Source organism: Lagenorhynchus albirostris, chromosome 16, assembly GCF_949774975.1.
Source record: "Lagenorhynchus albirostris chromosome 16, mLagAlb1.1, whole genome shotgun sequence".
NCBI lineage: Eukaryota > Metazoa > Chordata > Mammalia > Artiodactyla > Delphinidae > Lagenorhynchus > Lagenorhynchus albirostris.
This window is the reverse complement of record NC_083110.1, coordinates 20,965,885-20,992,148: the sequence shown is the minus strand read 5'-3', so window position 1 is coordinate 20,992,148 and position 26,264 is coordinate 20,965,885. Positions and strand designations below refer to the sequence as shown.

Sequence of the window (26,264 nt, the reverse complement as noted above, 5' to 3'; positions counted from 1 at the left end):
GCACGTCATCTTTTTAAAAAAAGTGGTATGAGCCTAGTACTTAAATAGGTAATTAAGGGAGTACAGGCAATAAGATGAATCACTACTCCAGTTGATAGGCTCCACTTACGTTATCAAGCTGCCTTCTCTAACAAGGAGAAATCATTCCTTAGTCACTCTGTCTAATCTTCAATTAGACATAGTACCTTCTACCAATTTGATTTATAATCAGTAACTGACACAAAGCATTCTAGGACAGACGCCATTACTCTTATCTCCCACAATGATATTTATTACATTAATAACATTTCTAGCAAAAACAAGTAACAAGTTCAATAACTGAATTCACATTGACAGGTTTCATTTTGATCCATTAGCCAATTTGGAAAAAAGCCATATTGATCAAAGGGATTAAAAGTAAAAAAGCACCTTTTCCTTGCTACATATAATTTTTTAACACAATGGCTCTAAAACTCCAAACATATCATCAGATGCAAAATCTAATCTCAAGACTCTCAAGACATGGACTTGTGTCTTACATTTTTTTTTTTAAAGTAGTCATCTATACAGTTGTTATTAAAAAACCATATGCTTTAACTACTGGGCTGGAAACTGAAAATACATCTGTGAGAATTAATTATACTCCATGGTAAATATCTTTGTACTTGCACTGAATGCTCATGTCACTGAGAACCTTAACTTAGTCTAAGACATTTTGAGAACTTACAACTATCACTTTTGGGTAACATTTTTTTGGTACGTCAGTCAAGTGCTGAGGGGATTTATTCTAAAATCTAGGGCTAGAATTTAAACTTTAAACACTCCCATCTGCAGGTAACACAATTATGAATATTCATATAGCCAGATACCTCTTAGATCATTAACATTTCAGAGCTATGCCTGATAAATGACTTTTGAAAAAGAATAATATAGAATTAGCTGAATTTATACTCCTGAAGCCACCTAAATTCATCTTTAAGGTTTTATATTTACAGTATTGTCAAGGAGAAATTATTAAAGAGTTACACTAATTATTTTCCAAGCTCTATTCTAGATGTCTGCTTATTAAGACTTGTAGTTTATGCAGAGGTGAACCACTGTCCTCTAAGATTACACTAAACTACTTCTTGTACAGCTAATAGTAAAATACATCAACCCAAATCTTATGAAAGCAGCACATCCTCAGGAATAGCTAGTATATAAAAAGTATCAACATCAGTGGTTTGAATATAAAAATTTATTTTTTTAAGTCAAAGTATGCAACAAATAAAACCTACAGAAAACAGATTTTCCCATCACAATCTGTTGCTTTACCAAATAATAGTTTGAAAACACATTCCTTCAGTCATTATAAAGTTCTTAAAATACAAAAGAAATTAAATCTGTAAGAAAGTCTAGTAGACCAGATGCTGTTGTCAGGACTTTTATATCGGTGGTTATGCTTCAGTACATCCCACGCCATCCACCTCCACTCATGCCACCTTGCCCATAGTAACCGCCACTGCCTCCACCACCACGGCCTTAGGGAAAAAAAGACATTAAGAACCGTTTAGAAGATATAAATGCATAAGATATTAAAAATATATACAACATTGTAAATACTCCAATTAAAAAAGAAAACAACAAAAAAAAGGGACTTCACTGGTGGCACAGTAAGACTCCACGCTCCCAATAGAGGGGGCCCAGGTTCAATCCCTGGTCAGGGAACTAGATCCCACAAGCATGCTGCAATTAAGGAGCCAGTGAACCACAACTAAGGAGCCCGCCTGCTGCAACTAATAAGGCCCAGCGCAACCAAATAAGTAAATATTTTTTTAAAAAAGAACAATAAATGAACTTTAACTCTGCACCACATAAGGGGACTAACACAAACTGAACCAAAGTAATCAGACACTTACCATAACCACCCAGGCCATCCGGAGTACCATATCCTCCACTGTAATTGTTCCCCATTCCCATTCTTCCCACAGATCCATAGCCTCCCTGATTATCTTTAAAAAAAGAAAAAAAGTTTGAGACTGATTGCTAAGTGTCTAAGTCAGCTTATTTTAAAAACTTTACATACCCATTCCATCTCTGCCATAGGCTCCCATTCCAGAACCTCCCATTCCAGAGCCGCCTCCAGGAGTTGAATTCAAGAAGAGTTCAATGTATCGATGTTCTTTAGGGGAAAAAAAGTAATATGGAAGAAAGGAATGATGGATCAAATTTATCAGCAGAAGTGTGAAAAGGTTGAATGGCTGATATTAACTTGAAAAAGTATGCTTGCAAATTCCTAGTGGAGTGACAAAGTGAAGGCCAGATAGGACTAAAATCTAAGTTTTGTTCAAACTGTTCAAGCTTGAACAAGTAACAAGTGTTTGACACCTCAGTTTCCTTATCTATAAAAGGGCTGACATTATTTTAGAACCTGCTGGTATACGTCTTAAAAATATATTCCAGGCCCATTCATAATACTGAATTAGAATATTGAGGGTAGCTTGAGGGTAGGGTCTGGAACAACTTATTAAGTATCAAGTGACTGATGTGTGGCCAGATTTGGGAATCACTAGTGGAGTTTAAAATTTAATGGCTTAAAAACAGATTTGATGACATGCAGGAATAACTTACCCAAGTTATCAACGAATACGTTAAGAAACAATTTGCAAATGGCACAGAAACTCAGGCAAGTACAAAAAACATACTTATTTTTTTCTCTTTAGTAACTTAAACTCTAATAATCTGTCAAGTATTAAGAGTCTGAGTAAACTTCAATAAAAAGCCCCCTAGAAAGCCACTGAAGTCTGAACTTATTAGAGGCCACATGGTTTCAGGCCCCAGACTGCTAAGAGTTACCTACAGATCCCAGAACCTCTTACATTTGAGGAATTACAAATAAGAAAGTTATACCACTTACGCATGTTATTCTTATCTTTAGACATGGCAGCTACTGCATCTTCATGTGTCACAAACTCTACATCTGCTTCTCCTGTTGCTCTGCCATCAGCTCCAATATCAATATGCACTCGGATTGGATTTAGTGGTGAGAAGAACTAAAGAAAACACTTATTTTACTTTTCTATTTAGATTACTGAAAGCCAATTACCACACACTTTGGTTTTAAGTATATTAAAACAAATGAAAAGAAGAGATCTCTTTTAAAATAAGCCAGGGGATATTAAATTTAAAAAACATTTCTAAGTTAGAGAACAGTTTACCTTAAACAAATGAAAAAGCCATATTTTCCTTACAATACTGAGAGGGAGAAGAGTAAGCTCCCCTAGCCCACTCCCAAGAAAGGTATTTCAAAATTGTTTGAAAAAAGTCACCTGAGACTGACATATGCAGAGAAATTGGGTGTTAAATGACTCAGAACAATGGAGTTTGATAAACCTACCCACTGTATATGCAGAGCTCCCAAAATACATCATTTAGTTCTAATCACAAGTTAACCAGATTTAAGTGACCCCAAAAGGCACCTGGAACTTAGTCCAATTGGTTCTCAGTAAGATCAACAGCAAAATTTTTCTTTAAGTGCTAGCTGATAAATAAATACCCTCAGCTTTGTAGGCCACTGGGTCTCTATCACAACTACTCAGTGACTGACTTGGCCCCATGGGCCGAAATTTGCTGATTCTCTAACCAATTTGAAACAAACCAGTTTCAAATCAGTAATAGCAGCATCTACTACCATTATTTTCAGTTCAATTTCTGATTATCACATAAGCCTAGAAAGCTAAACCACACCACTAAAACTTACTGACTTATCACATATTTACAACACTTTCAAAACCTGACACAAGGAAAATCTTCCAGTCATCACCACTCTGCTCGTCAGTCTTTCACGAAATTATTAACTGGACTTTATAAATGTAGCTTTTAACTTGCTTGAATCTTATGTAGGCTGGCACACAACGGACACACATTCATCAACTAGTGAAGGTAAGGACATATGTATTTTCCTATTAAAGGGATTTTTGACATTAAAACTAAAAAGACAAAAATGAGTACATTAAAGAGTTTTAAAATTTAGAGACTCTGATTATGCATAAAGTCACTAATACATTACTAAAATTACTCACATTAGCAATGTCATTTTCAGTTGCACGGAAAGGTAATCCCCTCATATGTACAAAATGACCACCATGAAAACCTGAGCTTGCATCACCAGCTCCACCATAGCCATGTCCTCCCATACCTAGAGAATAAGATTTCCAAAGATTATTTCTTCCCTATACACACCTTTTCCTATTTACACCCCTTTTTTTGACAATCCAAAGAAATCTTAATACTTATAGTTGTTCTAAATATCAAATGGAGAATTTTCCTGTAAGTATACATCTGTATTAAAGCCCTATGCAGGAATGCACTGAAATATGCCTGAGTTGACTTTTGTATACAAGTCACCTATATTACCACTAAGTGCATGTAAAGCAAATACTGAAATTCACCTAAAAATGACTATGTCTTTAATATATATTTTACCTCTTCCATCTCTCATTCTGTCATCGAAGCCATCATTTCCATAGCCATAATTATTATAGCCACCATAGTCATCAAAACCTCCATAACCTATGTAATTTAAGGAGAAATACACGAATAAGCTTTGAAGAGACAAATTCTATAATCCAGTTTACAAAAGCATGTTTTGTGGCAAGCAGTCTGGCAACTCTGCCCTCCCACAAAGTTTGCAACTTCCAACTTACTGCATATGAAAAAATCAGTTAACACTTAGTGGAAATTAAAAATATGAAAAGGATCCATTTAGACATCAAAATTAATTTTCACCCTGATGCCAAACAGAAAATGTCAAAACGTAACAATCTTTAAAAAATTTTTGTGTTAAGTAAACCAGGTGCCAATATGTGCATCAATCAAGTCCCATAGCTGGCCATGGGAATCCATCTTTTCATGAACAGGTTTTAAAACCTAGTAGGTACTGAATTACTGCCATTTCTGTATTTCTTGACAAAGTGTCAGGAACATTAAGAAAATGACAACAGAACCTTTGTTCATTAGATACACATACCACCATCATATCCATCACCTCCTCGTCGCATTCTGTCATACATACTTCCACGCCCAGCTCCATAATAACCCCCTCTTCCTCCTATTGGTCTATCATATGGTCCCGGTCGCTGGCCCAGCAATCTTCTTGGTGGATCATAAAATCCTTTGATTTCACTCCTGCTACTTCTGAAGATCTCAATATACCTATTTGAAAATGGTTTAAGGTACAGGTTTCAGCATAAACGTACTAGAGTAAATAAAATATTGGGCAAAATGCAGTAAGTTTTTCTACATCTAGATATAACCCAATTTAAATTGCCTAAATACACCAAAAGTTAACATTTTTTACACCTACAAACTTAAATAATTAATATTTAAGTTTTACATACAAATCATTTGAAAACAATTCACAAAATATAATTTTAAGCTTGTTTCCTTTAGTATGTAATAGGTGTTTAGAGAAAACAGTTGATTATACAAAAGCATTTATCAACATCCTACAAAAAATGGAAACAATCTAATTTTAATTTAAGCAAACTATTATAGCATTAATTCCCCACCCAAATCTGTAGTTTCCAAGTTAAATTTAGATAATTATCAATTCTTTTAAACTACCCCAGAAAAATGTTACTGTTACCCCCCCATTTAAGCAATAGTGACCCACAACCCCCAAAAATAAAAATTTAACACCATCCCAAACTCTCCATCCCCACCTGTGCCCTATTCTTTCCTTGTGTTTCCCCAGAGCATTTTCTGCTATCTCCTTTGAAGCAAACTGCACGAAGGCCTCCCCTGTGCTTCTCCCCTGGTAGTCCATCGTCAATGTTATCCCATTTGGCACGATTTCCAACCCTTTAACCCAAGGACAAATAACCCCATCAAGGGGAACAGTGTTAAAGGCTGAAACATTCCCATCTGAATCAAATATTTAAAACAAGTCTAAACAAAACAAAACAAAAAAGCTTAGTTTTCCCATCACCCCATAATATAAAAGGAAGCTTTTTTTCAAATATTATTGGATTACATAAAAATTTCTCTGCGACCAATGTCTTTTAAAATTACACACACACTCTAAAAGCCCACCTAATATTACATGGAAAAAAAATTCAAACTTAACTATGCTCCATATGCTAATTCATGATTCATTTCATCACACATAATTACTCTCAATTAAGTTTATTGCGTATTAGTTAGGTTTTATATATTTTTACACATTCTGTATTGAATATTAACTGGAGCACATTTCGTAACTTAATACATTAACCCAGATATACTCAAATCAAAAAGTCCCCCAAACAAATGGGTTTTACAAATTAAAAACTGAGTAATAGAAATATAAAATTAAAATACTACTAAACTTTGACTAATACTAGAGGTACCTTGAAAGAACTGAACTATTTCCTCTTTGCTGCAACCAAATGGCAGTCCACGAAGTCGTACTGTCCCATCACTAGCGTCATTTGGACCATTATGTTTCATAACCCAATCCATCTCAATACCGTTTGATTTAAATGCTATAAAAAATAAACAAGCACATAAAGCAGTCAATCAAAATACACTCTTGCCAGAGGTACTGAAGAAACACCTCTCAGTGGGTGCACAACAGGAAATGTTAACTATGGTTCAGTGACTTCAGTGACAGCATCACGATACAACGGTACAACACCTTCTATTTGGGGGTAGACAAAAAGACTGCGAAAAGGCAGTGAAACCTGAACCCCCCCCCACCAAAGTACTGAATTTCTAAGTATCAAATATTATATATTAACCAATTTTAAGAAAACTTACATAATTCCACCATCAGTCTTCAAACTCTATTTCTTCACCCTGTCATCTTAATGTCAACTCTAGCCTCTTCCTCACATCTCAAATTTTCCAGGTTTTATTATTCACTTGAATAGTTATGCAAATTCTTTAAAACTTAATTACCCAAAAGTTGTACATAGTACCATCATTCATTCACAGTAAGAGCCTAAGTCACAAGTACAATGAGTATTCTCCTTCGATGTTGGAAAAATGGTATTAAAAGTCTCAACTTAATAGATGCACTATAATTCTGAACACACCAAATTGTTTTCGAAGGGGGAAAAATTCCTATCTGTGTTTAAACCTGATTTAAACACTCCCCAAAAGCAAGTTTTACAATTACTGAGTTAATTAGGCTGACTTTTAAAACTGAGATAAAAGGGCACTCAAAAGTGAATGGCTTTCAGTTTTTTGAAGCCACCTGTTTAGAAATTATTGAAGACAGTAATATTAAAAACCAGTTTACTCACTACTTTAGACAGAACTTTTTAAAAAGTAATGCAATCACATTCAAAAAGTATTAAAAACAGTACCAGACACCCTCCTTCCCCCCCAAAAAAAGAACCCATCCACCAAATTCCCTTCCCAAGAGACAATCATCCTTTCTTTTAAAATTCCCCAACATTTTAAAGAGGTTAATGCAGAAGTCCTTCAGCTGCAGAAACTTACCACATCTTATAAATTTCACTATGCAGCTGTAGGAATCCTACTCACCTGAATATTTCAAACCTTTCCCTCACCACCTCCTCCCCTGTAAACAAAACAATTTGTTCACTTGACTCCTTTAAGCTTGAGGATTATTCATATAAACAGTATTCACTAATATTTAATTTCACACAATCTAATTATCAGTGCAACTGTTAGGGGTAGCATCTCAAAAGAGTAAAATTTTTTCCCTAGAATCCACACATTTAAAACAAGCTAATGTAGAAATTATCCAAATGTGGTTATTAAGCAAATACCTCTGGCATACGAATCACATGAATCACATCTGGTACTTGTTTCGCTGTTTTTTTTGAACGCTAAGTGCCACTCTAGACACAGATGTTCAAAATAGGAATGCAAATTTTTATCTGACATTACAACTAATTATTATGCACAAAAATAACTGGGAAGAACTTTTAAGAGAAAGGAAACCCTGGGTTTGAATCCCTAGTCTGCCACTCACTGGCTACTTAACTTAAGCAAACTACTTAACCTCTGCATTTAACTGTAAAGTGCAGCAGTGGTACTTACACCTCACTGGACTGTTAAGGAATTCGTGCTTTGTCTGCAACATGGTAATCATTCAATGGTGGCCATTGTTATTGGATTTTAAGGGGCCCTGTAAAACTAATGAAATAACCCACAAACAAAATAACTGAACCTTAAAGGATAGGAAACCATCCTGAATCTTGAAAGGAAATAAGGACTGTTACAAGTCTTTTTCAAAGTCAACAAAGGCTTAAGTTTTCAAGTGTCCTTAGGAACTGTCTAAAGCAGAGAGAAAGAGGAAAAAAAGGGGTCTCTGGAAATGTTTACTAGGATATGTGATTAGCTAGACAATTAAAAAACTAGCTCTAGAGTCACCCTGAAAGTAGGCTTTGAGGAAAAAATTGAGACATTTTGGAGATCTTTATCATTTTCTTAACAAAAACTGTCAGCAACCTAAAAACTGTTTTCTACAAAGGGGAATTTAAGAACACAATAGGAAAAAATAGGGAGGCTCTAACCTCAAATATTAACTTCCTCATGAAAAACTTAAGAACTTTGCAAAGCCAATCTAATCTGTTATGAAAAGACCGCAGATATGGTGGTTTTATTTCATTTAGAACATTCCTTTTTTTCAATGTAAAGGTACTGTTTCAGGAACAAATACCAAAAACAAAAACAAAACCTGACGTATCTTTACTATAAATCTTATTAGCACTTTCCAAGAAATACTAGGCAAACTAGTTCTGATTTTTGGATCAGCCTATATCAATGAGACCTATATAAAAACAACAAACATAGCCTATAAAAAAATACCAAGCTGTTAACACAATTCTAAATCAGGATAAATTAAGCAGATTCGGAAGACAAACTATTTTATAGGGTGACTCTCCATCCCATGTTTATGAAGAGTACACAATAAAGAAAGCCATACTCTACTACCTCTTCAAAACTCAAAATTTGAACCTAGAATTCTATTTACAAAACAAAACCAAGACGAACTCTAAACACATAAAAAAAGACAATCTGCTCTAATACCTTAATAAAGCTGTCTCGGCAACTACCTAAATGGCATTTCCTAATTATTCAGGATAATCCACCTCAACCTTTCTTCGCAACAGTGTCATGGCTAATCACAATGCTTTTTAAAGAATTCCTAGTGGTAGCACCAATTAAAATACCAGCAGTTGAAATACTAAAATAACTTCAGTCAGTTCTATATGAGATTTTAAATATAATTTCCTAAACATTATGCTAAGTGAAAAAAGCCAGTCACAAAAGACCACATGTTGTGTGATTTTAAATGGGTGAAGTCTATGGTATGTGAACTGTATCCCAAAGCTGTTAAGAAAAAGCATCTAACAGAGACCAAGAGATAAAATTCCTTTATAACATAGAGGCATATACTATTTTCCTAAGTATAATACACACAGTAAGAGTTTGATGCATTAATAACTTTCTAAATGGTAGTCCACTGCTGCTAAAAAAATGAGAAGGAACTTCAATATTTGGTCAATAAGTGGTGATGAAATGCTTAACATGGTAATTTTACATCATTTCCCTTTCACTGTGCTTGCTCCTTAATTGAACTTTTAATTTTTTTGGGCCACACCATGAGGCATGTAGGATCTTAGTTCCCCGACCAGGGATGGAACCCGTGCCCCCTGCATTAGGAGCGCGGCGTCTTAACCACTGGACCGCCAGGGAAGTCCCATCATTACTTTTAAATAAAAACAAAATTAGAGACACCTCTAGTACCTAAAGGTGGTGAGGTCTCTAAAATGATCAAGTTCTTCTCTAGAACAATGTTACCAGCCACTGCAGTTCAGCCAAGAACACCAGAACAGTTATTAAAAATATAAAGGCAATTAGATGGATTTCCAGATTATGATGCAGATGAAAAAGAGGGCAGAAAAAAAGGTTTCTAGAGTAATCCAAGCAGGGAAACTGTTATATCACATACTAGGAAACTAGTATAGAAAACTCTGGGCTTTCTTTTCAAAGTCCACAAGAATCATAAAACATCTTCAACAACAGGAAGAGTTTTTTGTTTTTAAAGCTGGAAAAATAGCCTGCCTGTCCCTTTTGTATGGTCTTTAGTGAAAATTACAGAACCAGTTGTCCGTCTGTTCTAAGGACCGAAAATCATCACAGCATCACATGACTGAACTTGCAGTTTGCCTTTCTGTTGAGCAGGCTTATTTTCTTGGTCAAAACGTTACTACAGCCCTACACCAAATAGAAAACATGCTTAGCTACCAAAAGAAAATAAACCCTAACTGTATTTTGAAGTATCTTACTTCTACAGCCTTAATCCCCAAACAATCTCTGCAGAAAATCCAACCCTTGGAGATTTAATCATTCAATTCCTATACACAGTTTTGCCATCACTGGTTGTGTTTTAACAACCGTTTCCCCAAAATAAAACTCCTACTTAAATTCTAACCCAATCAATATTTACCAAACTACACAAAACCACTGCTAAACCATCCCACCCCCGCCCACAGGTTCCAAAAGCCTAGTTCCACAGTTCACTGGATCCAGACGACCTATTTGAAATAAGTCCATTTCACATTCCTATCTGGTAAGTCACCCGCTTTTCTGCTTACAAAACAATTACCCACAAAGTCTTTCGATACGTTTAAGAGAAGCGTGGAAAAAAAAAACCCTTTGGAAAATGAGTACGTACTCTTTTCGAAGTTCCAAATCTGGACTATAAGGGCCGGCTAAGCGTCCTTTATTCCGCCCCGGAGACTTTTCGTTTATCTAGCTGCCCTAGAGACCAAAGAGCTAGGGAGAGTACGCCCCTTCCCCCCCTCCCCGCCCGGCAGCCAAGCCTGGCTTAAAAACCTTCGCCACCGGGCGGCGGAATTACAAAGGAGGCCGTCTGGCTCCTTTGTCCTGGATTTGGGAGTTGAGCGCCTTCGTCGCCATTGGCTTTCCTCCCCCAGCTCCAGCCTCTCTCATCTTGGGAATCTGCGTCAGAAGTCACTCGCAGTCCCGCCGGCCCAGGTAGCCCAGCCGAGACTGCGGAGGAAGGGAGGCCGCGGTGGGAGGCCAGGCCCATCTGGCGCCATTTCCATCGGGAGCGCGCCCGACGGCCCAGATCCTCCCGCCACCCAAGTGCCCAGCCTTTCCCTGCTCGCTTCCTTCCCCACCCTCATCCCTTCCACGGACCTTTAACCACCCCACGGACTTATAAATCAGTTTTCGGAAGCTGATGGGCAAAAAACAGAAAGAGATGAGAAGGGCGGGAAGCTGAGCTGGCCGCGCCGCCGTACCCAAAATGGCGGAGGCCATACCAGCAGGGAAAGGAGAAGTGCTGGATGACCCCCACTTCGGGGCTCGGTTTCGTTCACTGAATTCCACCTGAGTAAATCCTCCCCCCGGCAGGCCGCCCTCCTTGAAGTGGGAGATCGCCTGGGAGGCGCAGCCTGGCCGCCTCCGAGCGGCGACCTCCACACTTCCCCCCCGCAGCCCCACCCCCTCCCAGTCGCTCTTTCGTCCTTCTCCCGACTCCGCTCTCGAAACCACCAGCCCAACCTACCCCCTTTTACTTCAGATACCCTGTCGGGCGACAGTAGCACCGACTCCGGTGCTCAGGGGGTCCGGTCGTGAGCAGGGAGAAGTCGCCCGCCTCGTGCAGCGCTCCCACAACGGTTCTTCCAACCGTCTCCGGCGGCGGCAACCGCTAAGGGAGCTGCGCAGCAGAGCGACTGGCTTGGGGGGATGGGAGAGAGCGAGCGAGGAGGAGGGGGTGGAGCGAGAGCGAGGAAGACCGGCAGGCCCCACTCACGCGAGACAAGAGAGTCAGCCCAGCCTTGGAGCGGACGGCAGGAAGTGCGCTTGCGCGTTGGTGAGAAGCCTGGTTGTTGTGGGGAGAGGTGGAGAGGAGTCCGGAGGTAGTCCAGTTAAAGAAAGAGGTTGCGAACTCCACCTTTTTGCTTCCCATAAAACTATCAGATCCTCAGAGGTCACCTTTCTGCTCTCTCGGGGAGGATGTGAAGAGGCAATAGTGGTCCTGTGTTGCAGGAACCGTGGCGTCGGGGTGTGGAAAAGTTCTCTGCTGCTCTGCCGCACCAAGAACAAGTTCGGTAAAGGCCCCGCCCCTACCTCAGCGTCACCTGCGTGGAAAGGGAGCCACGTGGTTCGGCTGCCAAACGCGGGGAGGGCATTTCTTGTCCACCATGTTTGCATTATGCGGTAAAAATAGTAGGGCTTCTCAGCTGGGAAGATACAAGAGTGTCCACCAGGCCCTGATTTAGGTTCTTGGGCTGGGGCTCCTTCCCCCGGCTTTGACACTGCCGGCCCAGCCGCCCCATCGTTGGGGGCGAGGGGGAGGATGTTCATGATTGAAGTTTCCCTGCAGATCACTCCTCGCTTCCTCTTCTCGCTTTCACATTCTCTCTCACCTGTAATGTCTCCCATTTTGTAATCTCAGTGACCCATCAGCCGCTTGAGGCACCCGATTTCGGGTTTTCTGAATAGTGCTTTGCATTCTTGAAAATTGCACGAACAAGTGACGCCTAAAAAATAATTTTTGGTTGTGCAGACTCGCATACCACCGAGGTTCCTAGTGACAGCTTTTAGGGAAAAACAAAAACAAAACCCAAAAAACAAGCAAGGCTAATTTCTGTAAGAGTGGAGGGCAGTCCTGGTACCGAGATCAATGCAAGTTAAAGTGCAAGCGAAGGAACGTATGTCAAATGCGAGGGAGAGAAGGAAATGAGTTCGAGTACAGGAATGTTCCCGAAGGTTGCAAATGTGGACGAACCTAAGTTGTACACCTTCAGTATCCAAAGACTTTGTACTTTGTACTACAGGCACTAGGAAGCCCGTCGAGAGTGGGATGAGGGGGCGCAAGGGGTATTAGCAGTGGAGAAGCTTGAATAATTTTTCCTTCATGAGGTTTGCAGTGTGTAGGGTGGAGACAGGAGGCCAGTTACCGTCATATAATGGAAACTTCCATTTCGTGGCTTTAATTCATTCTCAAACCTGCGTAAGACAAGTTGTGCGACAGTAAGAATTGTCTGGGTCATAATGCCCTACTGTCTTTCTTGAGACCACTCCCTCAAAATAACCCTTAGAGAAAGGGAGAAGGGGCAATGTCATCATTTACAAGAGATAGAAAAACGAAACTGGATAATGTAATAAGGATAGCTCACAATTATTGAGAGCTTGCTTGAGCTAGATGCTGTGCTCAATTCACTGACTCTTTATAACCCTGAAAAATAATTATTTTTATCCCCATTTTACAGATGGTATGCCTGAGTTCTAGAGAAATGTAAAAAGTTGCCCAAGGTTATACACCTAGTGGCAGAAGCTAGGAATTAAACCCAAGTGGTTTTTACTCCAGGGGCTTAGGGTCTTAAAGCTCTATGTACCTACCTGGAGATGTAAATAACCTTTGAGGGAACAAACATCATTTTAGGCAAATTGAAGTTACTTCTTTTTTTTAAGAAGTGGACCTTTTTTTTTTTTTCCCCCCCGTTACGTGGCCACTCTTGTGGCCTCTCCCGTTGCGGAGCACAGGCTCCGGACGCACAGGCTCAGCGGCCATGGCTCACGGGCCTAGCCGCTCCGCGGCATGTGGGATCTTCCTGGGCCGGGGCACGAACCCGTGTTCCCTGCATCGGCAGGCGGACTCTCAACCACTGCGCCACCAGGGAAGCCCGATGTGGACCATTTTTAAAGTATTGAATTTGTTACAACATTGCTTCTGTTTTATGTTTTGGTTTTTTGGCCCCAGGTCATGTGGGATCTTAGCTCCCTGACCAGGGATCGAACCCGCACCCCCTGTATTGGAAGGCGAAGTCTTAACCACTGGACTGCCAGGGAAGTCCCCAAATTGAAGTTATTTCTAACTAACACTGCAGTTAGCATCTCTGGAGACCTGCAGTTAACGGTTTATTGGCTGGAGACTTTTGAACAGGACTGAAACTTGGTATCTTGGTGTCTGACACTGTGAGGATGTCGGGGGAGCTTTCTTTTCTCTCTCTAATGATTGCTTTATTAGTAAGACTCCAAGCTCCCGCTTCAGGTGGAGTTCTTCCCTGGATTCAAATTACATCACTACTTTATCCTTTCTGTCTTTCAATCTGATTTGGTAGATGGAATTCTGTAATCCCTTTTACCCCTTGCGTGAATTCAAACAATCTGTTTACTGCCTGAATGAGTTTGCCATTCTCTCCACATATTTTTATTGTTACGGGCCATAATCCTAAAATCATTCTTAAGACTTTTCAGCACCAAACTGCAATGCTTTCTTTGTTTTTTTGGCCACATTTCGTTGTATTGGGCATTCTGCTGTTTGCCAGTGTGAATGCTTGGGAAGGACTTGAAATTAGCACATGCATACCTTTGACTTTTTTATTATTACAGCAAGTAGGAAGTTTTGAGTTTAAAAAAAAGTATGTTATATAGGGGTAAACTTAATTTTTATTTGGCTTCCTATTTTATTACTTTTCTCAAAAAAAAAAAGTCTATCAACTGTTCTCATTTGCAAGTTGAGTCCTGTAAGGCTTGGTGAGATTGGCTCACCATTGGCTCCAGTGGTCCGTACTGAATTGTTTCCAGATTGGTCTCTGTGGAATTGTTTCCATAGAGATGGTTAGAACTAAGGACTCCCAGCTGCTTTTTTTTTCTCTCTCTTTGTCTTCCTTTTCGTCATTTCAGTGCTTTCCTATTAGTACAGAGATCAGAGGGACCCTGCAGAGGGTCTTGTTAGAGGCCAAAATGAGAGAAGAGATGAAAAAGGAGAAGGAAATAGAAGTACCCGCACGGCCCAGAGGAAAACAAGACAGCTAACACGTGATCCTGATTATACCACCAGGATGAAGGAAACAGGAAAATTCCATGCAGAGCCTGAAAAAGAAAGAAAGAGAAATTGAAAGAGACTGTACTCTTTTGGGGGAGGGAAGGCATATTAACTAAAAATTGGCTAAGATAGTTGTTCACATACCCCCACTGGCATTCTGAAATAATGTAAAAACTGGATTACAATATTTTTATCTACAGGAAAATCAAATAAGCTAAAAACGTAACAAACCCACAAATAAGTTTCTAGGAGTGTGTCTAATTAAGGTGGTTAATGCCTTTTGAACACTAAATCTGTCTTACTAAGGTTTTGTGAAATGCTTGTTCTTTGATTTATATCATATATATCTACTCTCTTTAGAAAGCAGTAGTCTTCTCCATCATAATTCAAAATTATTTCTCAAGACAAGACTTAATTACAGTTTACATTCTTGATACTTGTTTGTATCTTCAAGTCACCCTAGTGTTCATTCTGGGATTAGGGAAGCCAAAAGGTCTCATCCAATTGGAATAATTACTAAGTAAACAAATTGCAACTTAAAAGGAAAAAAGCACCCAGCACACTTTCTCTAATTTTTGAAAATAATTAAAAGTGTTGAACATTATTTCTGTCCCAGTGGATTGCTGTGAAGAACAGGGAAAGCAGCTACAAAAGATAGCTACTTAAGGAATTTAAGTCAAACTATTGTACTGCTTTTCATATTTTATAAGCACATTGATAACTTAGAAAACACTGTACCGTTAAGAGTAACACACCATTCCCCTCTCCCCCCACACATGATTTTAAGCTTCTGAGTGGTAGATAAAAATATGTTTCTTCATATATGTACCTATGCCTCTTAGTGTATAAATAACTATGGTTATATTGGGGGTGGAGGCACTTATTTAAGTAACTAATTTTCACCACAGTCTAGCAAAGAAGGTCCAGCAGAGATGATGAGCTCTTAAATTAGAACAATGGTACTGGGATAGATATAAGAGGATGTGTTTGAGATATTTAGGAGCCATTATCAGCAGGATTTAGTGATTGATTAGAGAAGCTGTGGATGGATAGTAAAAAGTCAAGGATGAGTTATTTTTGGTTTAGGGTTTGATGGTGGGTAGTAACTGACATAGGGAATATAGGACTTGAGTATACTGATTTTGAGGTGCCATATACAATCCAAGTGGATGTGTCTAGTAGGAAATTAATATGTGCTAGGATATATAGCTGGCGATCACCAACGTATACTTTGCTTTTACATTCTGATAGTTTAGGGAAATAGGCTCAGGCTAGGTAAATTTGGTCTAGAATCTCTTGTAAAAACTGGAATGAGAACAGATTAACTTACAATGAGGAATAATGAGAAATATAATTCAAACAGATTGACTGCATCTTGTCCCTATGTTTTGCAGTGGCTGCTTCTGAATATTATATATAAAAAAATTATACTTTACAAGTAAGTACTAGGGTTGTAATATACAGCATGATGACTATAATTAACACTACTATATGATGTATGAAAGTTGTTAAGAGAGTAAATCCTAAAAGTTCTCATTACAAGGAAACATTTTTCTTATTTTGCTTTCTCTTTTTATTGTGTTTATAAGAGGTGATGGATGCTAACTAAACTTCAGTAATCATCTCAGAATATATGTAAGTCAAACTATTATGCTATATACCTTAAACTTACACAGTAATGTGTAACAATTGTATCTCAGTAAAACTGGGGAAAAAAAGAAATCATGCTGTATTACTTAGTATTGCTGTTAACAAATTACTCTAAAACTTAGCAGCTTAAAACAACAGACTTTTATTATTTCATTGTTTCTGTGGGTCTGAAACCTGAAGGCAGCTTAGATGGGTGCCTCTGGCTCAGGGTCTCTTATAAAGCTGCAATCAAAAGTGTCAACAGGGGGCTTCCCTGGTGGCGCAGTGGTTAAGAATCTGCCTGCCAATGCAGGGAATACGGGTTTGAGCCCTGGTCTGGGAAGATCCCACATGCCGCAGAACAACTAAGCCCATGAGCCACAACTACTGAGCCCGTGTGCCACAACTACTGAAGCCTGTGTGCCTAGAGCCCATGCTCTGCAACAAGAGAAGCCACCGCAATGAGAAGCCCATGCACTGCAACGAAGAGTAGCCCCCTCTCGCCACAACTAGAGAAAGCCCATGTGCAGCAATGAAGACCCAACGTGGCCAAAGATAATAAATAAATAAATAAATAAAATTTTTTTTTAAAAAAGTGTCAGCTGGGCCTGCAGTTACTCAAGGCTCAACTGATGGAAGATCTGCTTCCAAGCGCCCTTACATGGTTATTGGCAGGCCTCAGTTTTGTTTTGTTTTTTTTAATTATTTAAAAATTTTAGAATAGTTGTACGTTTACAAAAAAGTTGCCAAGATAGTATGAAGAGTTCCTGTATACCTCTCACTCAGTTTCCTTTGTTGTTAACATCTTACATTCTATGGTATGTTTGTCACAAGTAATGAACCAGCATTGGTCCATTGCTATTAACTAAACGCTGCACTTCATTTGGGGTTCACTTGTTTTTCTGTAACATCCTTTTTGTGTTCCAGTATCTGATCTGGGATGCTAAATTACATTAGTCAACATTTTCCTTAGCATCCTCTAGTCAAGTACTTTGTAGAATATCCTTCAGTTGGAATTTCTCTGATGTCTTTGGCATAATTAGACAAGAGTAATGTGTTCTTGGGAAGAAGACTACAGAAGTAAAGTGCCATTCCCATCACACCATATCAAAAGTATATGCTGTCAACATGACTTATCACTGATGGTGTTACCTTTAATCACCTGGGTGAGGTAGTGTTTGCCAGATTTCTCCACTGTGAAGTTGCTTTTTATCCTCTTCCTATGGTCTACTCTTTTGGAAACAAGTCACTGAGTGCACCCATACTCAAGGGGTATTTAAACTCCATCTCCTGGAAGCCACCGCAAGGAGAAGTCCGCACACGTTGACGAAGAGTAGCCCCCACTCTCTGCAACTAGAGAAAGCCCGCGCGCAGCAGCGAAGACCCAACGCAACCAAAAATATAAATAAATAAATAAATTTATATAAATAAATAAACTCCATCTCCTGGAAGAGAGAGTAGCTAGATAAATTATTTGATATTATTCTGTAAGGTTTTTCTTTCTTTCATTCTTTCATCTTTTATATATGTCAGTACAGACTCGTGGATATTCATTTTTGTACTTTGGGTTATAATCTACTACTACATTACTAATTTTGTTGCTCAAATTGTTCTTGCTTAGGCCACTGGGAGCACTTTCAGGTTGGCTTCTATATCCCTTTGACATGCCCCTATCCTTTTTATTTTTTGAGACTGCCTTACTTTCTGGTACTAGAAGATGCTGCAGGCTCATCTGGTATTTTCTTTACCCTGGCCCTAGAATCGGCCATTTCTCCGGGGAGCTTCACTTTTATTATTGGGGAATGGTGTTCAGTTTCCACATTTCCCAAATGTCCTTTTTGTTTTGTTATTAAAATGTAATTTTATTCTATTGTGGTTGAAGGACACACTTTGTATGATTCCAGGCCTTTCAATTTATTGAGACTTGTTTTATGGGCTACCTAACATATGGTCTATTCTGAAGAATGCTTCATGTGCACTTGAGAAGGATGTGCTGTTTACTGCTATTGTGGGGTGTACTAGAGATGTCTGATAGGTCTAGTTGGTTTACAGTGTTGTTAAATCTTGTTGATCTTCTGTCTAGTTGTTCTATCCATTATTGAAACTAGGCATTGAAGTCTCCAACTATTATTGTTGATTTGTCTATTTCTTCTATTCTGTCAGTTTTTGCTTCATGTGTTTTGGGGTTCTGTTGTTAGGTGCATATTTATAACTGTCATATGTTCCAGATAGATTGATACTTTTATCATTATAAAATGTCATTCTTGGGCTTCGCTGGTGGCGCAGTGGTTGAGAGTCCACCGGCCGAAGCAGGGGACACGGGTTCGTGCCCTGGTCTGGGAAGATCCCACATGCTGCGGAGCGGCTAGGCCCATGAGCCATGGCCGCTGAGCCTGCGCGTCCAGAGCCTGTGCTCCGCAACGGGAGAGGCCACAACAGTGAGAGGCCTGCGTACCGCAAAAAAAAAAAAAAAAAAAGTCATTCTTTGTCTGTAGTAACAAATATTGTCTTAAAGTCTATTTTGTTTGTTATTAGTATAGTCACTCCAGCTCTCTTTTGGTTATACTTTGCATGGCATATCTTTTCCCCATTTTTTTGCTTTCAATCTATTTGTGTCTTTGAATTTAAAGTTTGTCTCTTATAGAAAGCATATAGTTAGATCATGTCTTTTAAAAAAAATCCCTTTGATGTGAATTTAGCCATTTACATTTAATGTAATTAAGGTGGGGTTTAAGTCTGCCATTTTGCTATTTGTTTTCTATATGTCATGTCTTTATTGTTTCTCTATTCCTCCATTACTGCTTGCTTTTGTATTAACTAGATATTATATATATGAATATGAATATCTATAAAGAACATATGTATATGGCTATTATGAAAAAGAATACAAATAACAAATGTTGGCAAGGATGTGGAGAAAAGGGAACCCTCATACACTGTTGGTGGGAATGTAAATTGGTGCAGCCACTGTGGGAAACAGTATGGAGGTTTCTCAAAAAACTAGAAATAGAACTACCATATGACTCAGCAATTCAACTTCTGGGTATGTATCTGAAAAAAACCAAAAATACTAATTTGAAAAGATACATGCACCTCAGTGTTCATAGAAGCATTATTTACAATTGGCAAAATATGGAAGCAACCTAAGTGTCCATCAACAGATGAATGGATAAAGAAGATGTGGTATATTTATACAATGGAATACTACTCAGTCATAAAAAAGAATGAAGTTTTGCCATTTGCAACTATGTGGGTGGACTTGGAGGGTATTATGCTAAGTGAAATAAGTCAGACAAAGACAAATACTGTATGTTATCGTTTATATGTGGAATCTAAAAAATACAACAAACTAGTGAATATAACAAAAAAGAAACGGACTCACAAATATAGAGAACAAACTAGTGGTTACCAGTGGGGAGAGGAAGTGGGGGACAATAATTTGGTTGATAAATGGTAAGTCATGACGATAAGATGAGAACTGTAAACTTTAACAGAAAAGTGAAAAATTTCCATCCAAAACAGTGGGTATTCAAACATAAATGTAGTTGAGGAAATCAGAACGAGTCTAAAAATATTTGAACAAAGGAAGTGTTTCAGAGCTTCTATTAAGTATAGGAAATATGGGTAAAAGTAAACACAAAGTAGTTGAATGCCATATATATGTGTATGTGTGTGTGTGTGTATGTGTGTGCGTGTGTGTGTGTGTGTGTGTGTATATATATATATATGGTCTTAGTAGCTAAATGAAACTAATTTAAAAATAGACTTTCTTCCAAATTTTTATTTAAAAACTTATTTTACTTATAATTTGTAATTCTTTTTTATACTCATTTTCTTTTCACCAGCAAGTAGACTGTGTTCAAGTACACTTTGAATGCCAGTCAGTGCTCTATTAGTAAGTATTTACATTTTCAAAGAACTAAACTGGCATTTATTAATGAGTATCCTCGTTTTGAGGCAGTAGTCATAAGCAAAAGCTAAGTGGATTCTTTTATGCTAACAGCTACAGAATAACAGAAATCAACTTTCTGTTGTCTGTAGCCACAGGAGACTGTAAACAAGCTAAGACAGTTAGTTACAGAGGGACAAATAAGCCTCAGTGTTCCCAGGCATACCCATGGGCAGGTTTAATGACTAAGCTATTTGAACAAGGGAGGTTTATGATTTCCCTACATTTCCATGGTAAATGGAACCAAGATTAGAATTCAGGAAGGTGTCTACTGTGTTCTCAAAAACAAACCCAGTGGAACTCCGGGGAAGGTAGTGGGACAGGGAATTGTCAAATGGGATTTTAGTTTTTTCCGTACTATTTTATTGTTTATAAAAGGATTATATTCATATACTAATTTGATTATTAAAAACTAAAGAGTTATAAAAGATAAATATGAGTAGTTGAGAAGTCATATGAATTTATGAATTTATTTTATGTATTTATTTTTGGCTGCGTTGGGTCTTCGTTGCTGCGCGCGGCGTTTCTCTAGTGGCGGCGAGTGGGGGCTACTCTTCGTTGTGGTGCGCAGGCTTCTCATTGCGGTGGCTTCTCTGTTGTGGAGCACAGGCTCTAGGCACGCGAGCTTCAGTGGTTGTGGCTCACGGGCTCTAGAGCCCGGGCTCTAGAGCGCAGGCTCAGTAATTCTGGTGCATGGGATGCTCCACAGCATGTGGGATCTTCCCCGGCCCGGGATCGACACCGTGTCCCCAGCATTGGCAAGCAGATTCTTAACCACTGCGCCACCAGGGAAGTCCTGAAATCATATGAATTTAGATTTATGAGCTTGTACCCTCTGGGGGTAATTTATTTCTTTTTAAACAGCATATTTGCTTGGCATTATTGAGGGACATGTAAAGCCACTCTAGGTGTCCAAACGGAATGTCAGTGAAACTAGAGAAGGATAATTTAAATTATTTGGCTCATTTGAAAAACACTGTGCTGGATAGTTGCTCAGAGCCCTGCCTGATAGCTGCACCTGAGGACCAGCCATTTGACTGGATGCCAAAATTTGTGCAAGCCCATTTACTGGGTAAATAAAAGCAAGTTGCTTAAACTTTACCTGCCTCAAATTTTCTCTCAGCAATTCAGGGGGATGTTAATCCTGCCTTTTCCTTATAGGAATGAAACCAAAACTAATTTTAAGGAGAGAGAGAGAGAAAAAAAAAAAGACATCTTCAAAAGTAAATTCTAGATTAGATCCTCAGGGTAGAGGTGTATGGCTCATTCATGAGATTCTCTTCTCTCCCTGGTGCCTAGTATTGGAGTCTGCCTGCCACACAGTAGCTGTTGAACTGAACTTTGGATTTCTGAACCCACAAAGATAAAGAAGAAATCATGAACATTGGCTCCAGCAGATCTTTACAGCCTTAACTCCACCCTCTCCTATCCTCTTGCCACATCTATTTCCATATTGAATTGTTTACCCTGGGATTAATCCATGCACTCTGCCCAAGATGCCTGTTCCCCCCTTATGGAACTGCTGGACATTTTTTTGTATATGTTTTTGGACCCATTCAAATGTCACCTCATCTCTGGAGCTCCCTCTGACTGTCTCCTGGGCAGAGTTATTGCTCTCTCCTTGTGTTCATAAGCATTGTATCTTTATCTTTTTATTTTATATTTTATAATTTTTACATTGGTCTCCTCACTGACTGAGAATACCTTGACAGAGAGTTAGTGACTTGTTCATCATTTTATCCCCCAAATCTAGTATGTGCCTGGTGTTTAGGAAATACACAGTAATTTTTGAAAATTAAATTGTTAATGTGAACCCTATGTTAAGCATAACTGGTTACCATAGAGCACAAACAGGAATATTAATCAAATTAAATGAATAAAAATACTTTTTCTCCCCTTTGAGAATAAAAATTAAATTTATAAAATACATTTTAAAAAGATAGTTTTAATACATTTATGGTGTTAGAAACTTCATGCTCTTTTTGTAGTGAGTCTCTAAGTACGGCATCAGCATCACTTGGGAACTTGTTAGAAATGTAAATTCTTGACTTATGAAATAAAAAATTCTGGGCATGGAGTCCAGCAATTTGTGTTTTAATACAACTTATGAAATAAAAAATTCTGGGCATGGAGTCCAGCAATTTGTGTTTTAATACATCCCCACAGGTGATTCTGATGAATGCTAAAATCTGAAAAGCACTGTTCTAGAACAAATAAAAATGCTTAAGAAACTTTCACACTTGACCAAGAGCTCTTTTTACTTAATCAGAAATCTTGTTTAGTTTTCATACATAGTACAATTATTTAGTGTTTCTTGTACCAGGGTCCTTTGTATTCTTGAGTGTCTGCAAATTCTAAGAGAATTTTTAAACTCTTGAGTTTTCATTTCAAAGATGGTCTAAAGTATTTTAACACTTAAGACAAAATTTCTCTTATGCAGTGGTAGTTTACAATTTCATGGAACTAAGATTTTAGTTCCTTAAGTAAGAGTTCCTCAAATTCTGGTCCTGGGATATATTCTAAGGCACGGTGGTTAACAACATGGACTCTTCAATTAGACTATTTGGGTTCAAATTTAGGCATTGCCTAAATATGTGACCTTGGGCAAGTTACTTAAAATTTCTGAGCCTCTGTTTATTCACCTGTAAAATGGAAATGGAGATTATAATAAGGATCTATCTCATGAGATGCTCTGAGGATTAAATGCTCTTAGAACCATGTCTAGCACATAATAAGTGCTCAGTAAGTATTTATTATTATTGTTCTTGGAAATTTGTGCAGCAGTTAGGATTTTGCTGGGCTGCAAGTAACAGAATACTGGATTGTGTTCATTTCCTGTTGCTGCTATAACAAATTATCACAAATTTAGTGAGTAACAATAACACAAATTTATTATTTTATAGTTCTGAAGGTCACAAATCCAAAATAGGTCTCACTGGGATAAAATCAATCTTGATCTGGGACTTCCCAGCCTCAAGATTGTGAGAAAAGAAATTCTGTTGTTTAAGCCACACAGTCTATGGTTTGTTATGGCATCCTCAACTGACTAATCCAGATTTGTTCCTTCTAGAGGTTCTAGGGGAGAATTTGTTTCCTTGCCTTGTTCAATTTTTTTTGTTTGTTTTGGCCATGCTCCATGGCATGGGGTCGAGGAACTTCCCTGACCAGGGATCAAACCCATGCCCTCTACATTGGGAGCACGGATTCTTAACCACTGGACCACCAGGGAAGTCCCACCTTATTCAATTTCTAGAGGCTATCTATATTTCTTGGCTTGTGTCTCCTTCCTCTGTCTTTAACCCAGCAGCACAGCATGTTCAAATCACTGCCTTGAACTTTTCTGCCTCCCTCTTCCACTTTTAATGACCCCTGTGACATTTAGTCCACTGGGATAATCCAAAATAATCTTATTTTAAGGTCAGTTGGAACTTCCCTGGTGGTGCAGTGGTTAAGAATCCACCTGCCAATGCAGGGGACACGGGTTTGATCCCTGGTCTGGGAAGATCCCACATACTGCGGGGCAACTAAGCCCATGTGCCACAACTACTGAGCCTGTGCTCTAGATCCCACAAGCCACAACTACTGAGGCCGGGTGCCACAACTACCGAACCCGCTTGCTGCAATCACTGAAGCCTGTGCACCTAGAGCCCATGCTCTGCAACAAGAGAAGCCACCACAATGAGAAGCCCGCGCACCGCAACAAAGAGTAGCCCCCACTCACCACAACTAGAGAAAACCCGCGCGTAACAAGGAAGACCCAATGCAGCCAAAGATAAAAATAAAATTTTTAAAAGAAGTCCTGCCTTCAAATGTTGAAAAAAAAAATCAGTTGATTAGCAACCTTAATCCCATATGCAACCTTAATTCCCTGCTGCCATGCAACATAGCACATTAACAAGTTCTTGGAATTAGAATGTGGACACCTTTGGCTACTTCGGCCATTATTTTGGCTACTCCATGGATTGACAATAGTTTGAACCTTAAGGATATTTGCTGTTTACTTAAGAAGTCTGGAAGTAGGAGGATCTAACATTGATTTAGCAGGTTAACTACATTGTAAAGAACCTATACTATTTCTTCCTTACCTAGTTTGTTAGCTTTTTCTCTTCATATTTGTCACCTCATGGTCAAAAGATGATCGTTGCATTTCCAGGCATCAGCAACATATTCAAGACAGGAAAAAGAGGAGGGGGAAAAAGAGGCTGTCCATTTTCCTTTCCCATCTGCCCCTTTTATCAGAAAGCCAAAGATTGTCCCTAGAATGTCTCCAGCAATCTTGCTCTAAATGGGTCCTATGGCCATCTCTAGCTGCAAGAGGATCTGGAAGAGGGAGCATCTGGCACAGGAGAATGAAATCATACAGATTGGCTTAGACCATTTATGATACATTGATGGGGCCGGGCGCATTGCCTCCCCAAACAAAATCAGAGTTCTTTTAGAAAAAGAGAAGTGCAAGTGTGTGTGTGGGAGGGGTGGGGTGGAGAGGAGTTGTTGTCAAACAGGCAAATGACATTGGATATTAGAGTCTTGGAGGATTTTTCCCTTTAAAGAAATGTTCTCACTTGAGAAGCAATGCACTATTTCTAGAAGCCTGATAAAGTACTTAGTTGTAGAATTTTATTTTTCTGTACCAAATTAGAGCAAGAAAACAAGACTATCTAAAGAAACATTTTAAAAACATAAACATGTAATTTATGATCTCTGTAGAAAAGTTATACAGTCTTTTCAATATAGATTTTCTCATCCAATTGAACACATAGCTGATGGCTGAGACCAACGGGGCTGTAGTTCAATGAGGCTAAAAACTTGCTCCTTTTGGCATACCTATGATTTCTGTAACAGTGTCAATTCTATTTATGAAAACTATGCTTCATTGTCAGAACTTTAATTTGTTTCTGGTCTCTATTCAATTTTTGCTAAAATAATAAAGACAATCTGTAATAAAATTTCCAAATCATTACATCAACAAACTGCAGTGTACTGTCAGTAATGGTGATGCTACTGAAACTGAAATGTTGGCTGGCAGATGATACCATGTTGAGAAGCCCTAAGTATTTGCCAGTCAATGTATGAAAGTTCAGTTGTGATGCATGCTCAGTATATTATTTACTTAATTCAATAAACATTTATTGTGTCAGGCACTGTTCTAGAAACTGAGATTTTAGTAGCAAAGAAAAACAAGAAGAGGTTCTGACTTTATGCTCTTTGCAGTCTGGTTAGAATAATCCAAGAAACACAAATGAAAGTTCAAGGTATTTTAAAACCTATCAGATCACCAATGGTGGGGCATTCTCATATGCTAAGTTGATACACTCTCTGAAGATAAATTTTAAAAAATTATTCGTTTATTTATTTTTGGCTGCGTTGGGTCTTCATTGCTGTGCGCAGGCTTTCTCTGGTTGCTGCGAGCGGGGGCTACTCTTCGTTGCGGTGCGTGGGCTTCTCATTGCGGTGGCTTTTCTTGTTGCAGAGCACGGGCTCTAGGCACGTGGGCTTCAGTAGTTGTGGCACATGGGCTCAGTAGTTGTGGCTCGCGGGCTCTAGAGCGCAGGCTCAATAGTTGTGGCGCACAGGCTAAGTTGCTCCGTGGCATGTGGGATCTTCTCGGACCAGGGCTTGAACCCGTGTCCCCTGCATTGGTAGGCGGATTCTTAACCACTGCACCACGAGGGAAGCCCTGAAGATAAATTTAACTGTATGTGTAAGTTAAGATGTCTGTACACTTTGACCCAGGGATTTGGTTTTTGGGAATCTATTATAATTAAAGAATCAGAAATGCAGACCAAGATTTACAGTCAAAAAATTTGATCACTACATTATCTTTACAAGTGAAAAATTAGAAATAAATACTCACCAAAGGGGAAATAGTTAAATAATTTATAGCATATGCATGAACCTATTGTA

At 38.8% G+C, this 26,264-nt stretch overlaps 2 protein-coding genes across 7 annotated transcripts in view; one reads left to right on the top strand and one right to left on the bottom strand.

Moving 5' to 3' along the window:
* The window catches only part of RUFY2 (RUN and FYVE domain containing 2), a 74,563-nt gene that overhangs the window by 46,469 nt on the left and 1,830 nt on the right, over positions 1-26,264 (top strand). The window lies entirely within an intron of this gene.
* On the bottom strand, positions 249-11,922 carry HNRNPH3 (heterogeneous nuclear ribonucleoprotein H3). 6 transcript variants are annotated; one of them, XM_060126702.1, is made up of 10 exons: positions 11,903-11,922; positions 6,348-6,482; positions 5,682-5,820; positions 4,988-5,172; positions 4,444-4,530; positions 4,041-4,156; positions 2,876-3,011; positions 2,045-2,140; positions 1,878-1,970; positions 249-1,499 (listed from the first exon to the last, which is right to left on the bottom strand). In XM_060126702.1, the coding sequence occupies exons 2-10, from the start codon at positions 6,457-6,459 to the stop codon at positions 1,423-1,425; spliced, it is 1,041 nt and encodes a 346-aa protein (XP_059982685.1). In that variant the 5' UTR covers positions 6,460-6,482; positions 11,903-11,922; the 3' UTR covers positions 249-1,422. The 6 variants fall into 6 exon arrangements, with proteins under 6 accessions (XP_059982685.1, XP_059982684.1, XP_059982687.1 ...); XM_060126701.1 differs by lacking the exon at positions 11,903-11,922 and adding an exon at positions 11,762-11,889; XM_060126704.1 differs by lacking the exon at positions 11,903-11,922 and adding an exon at positions 11,532-11,707.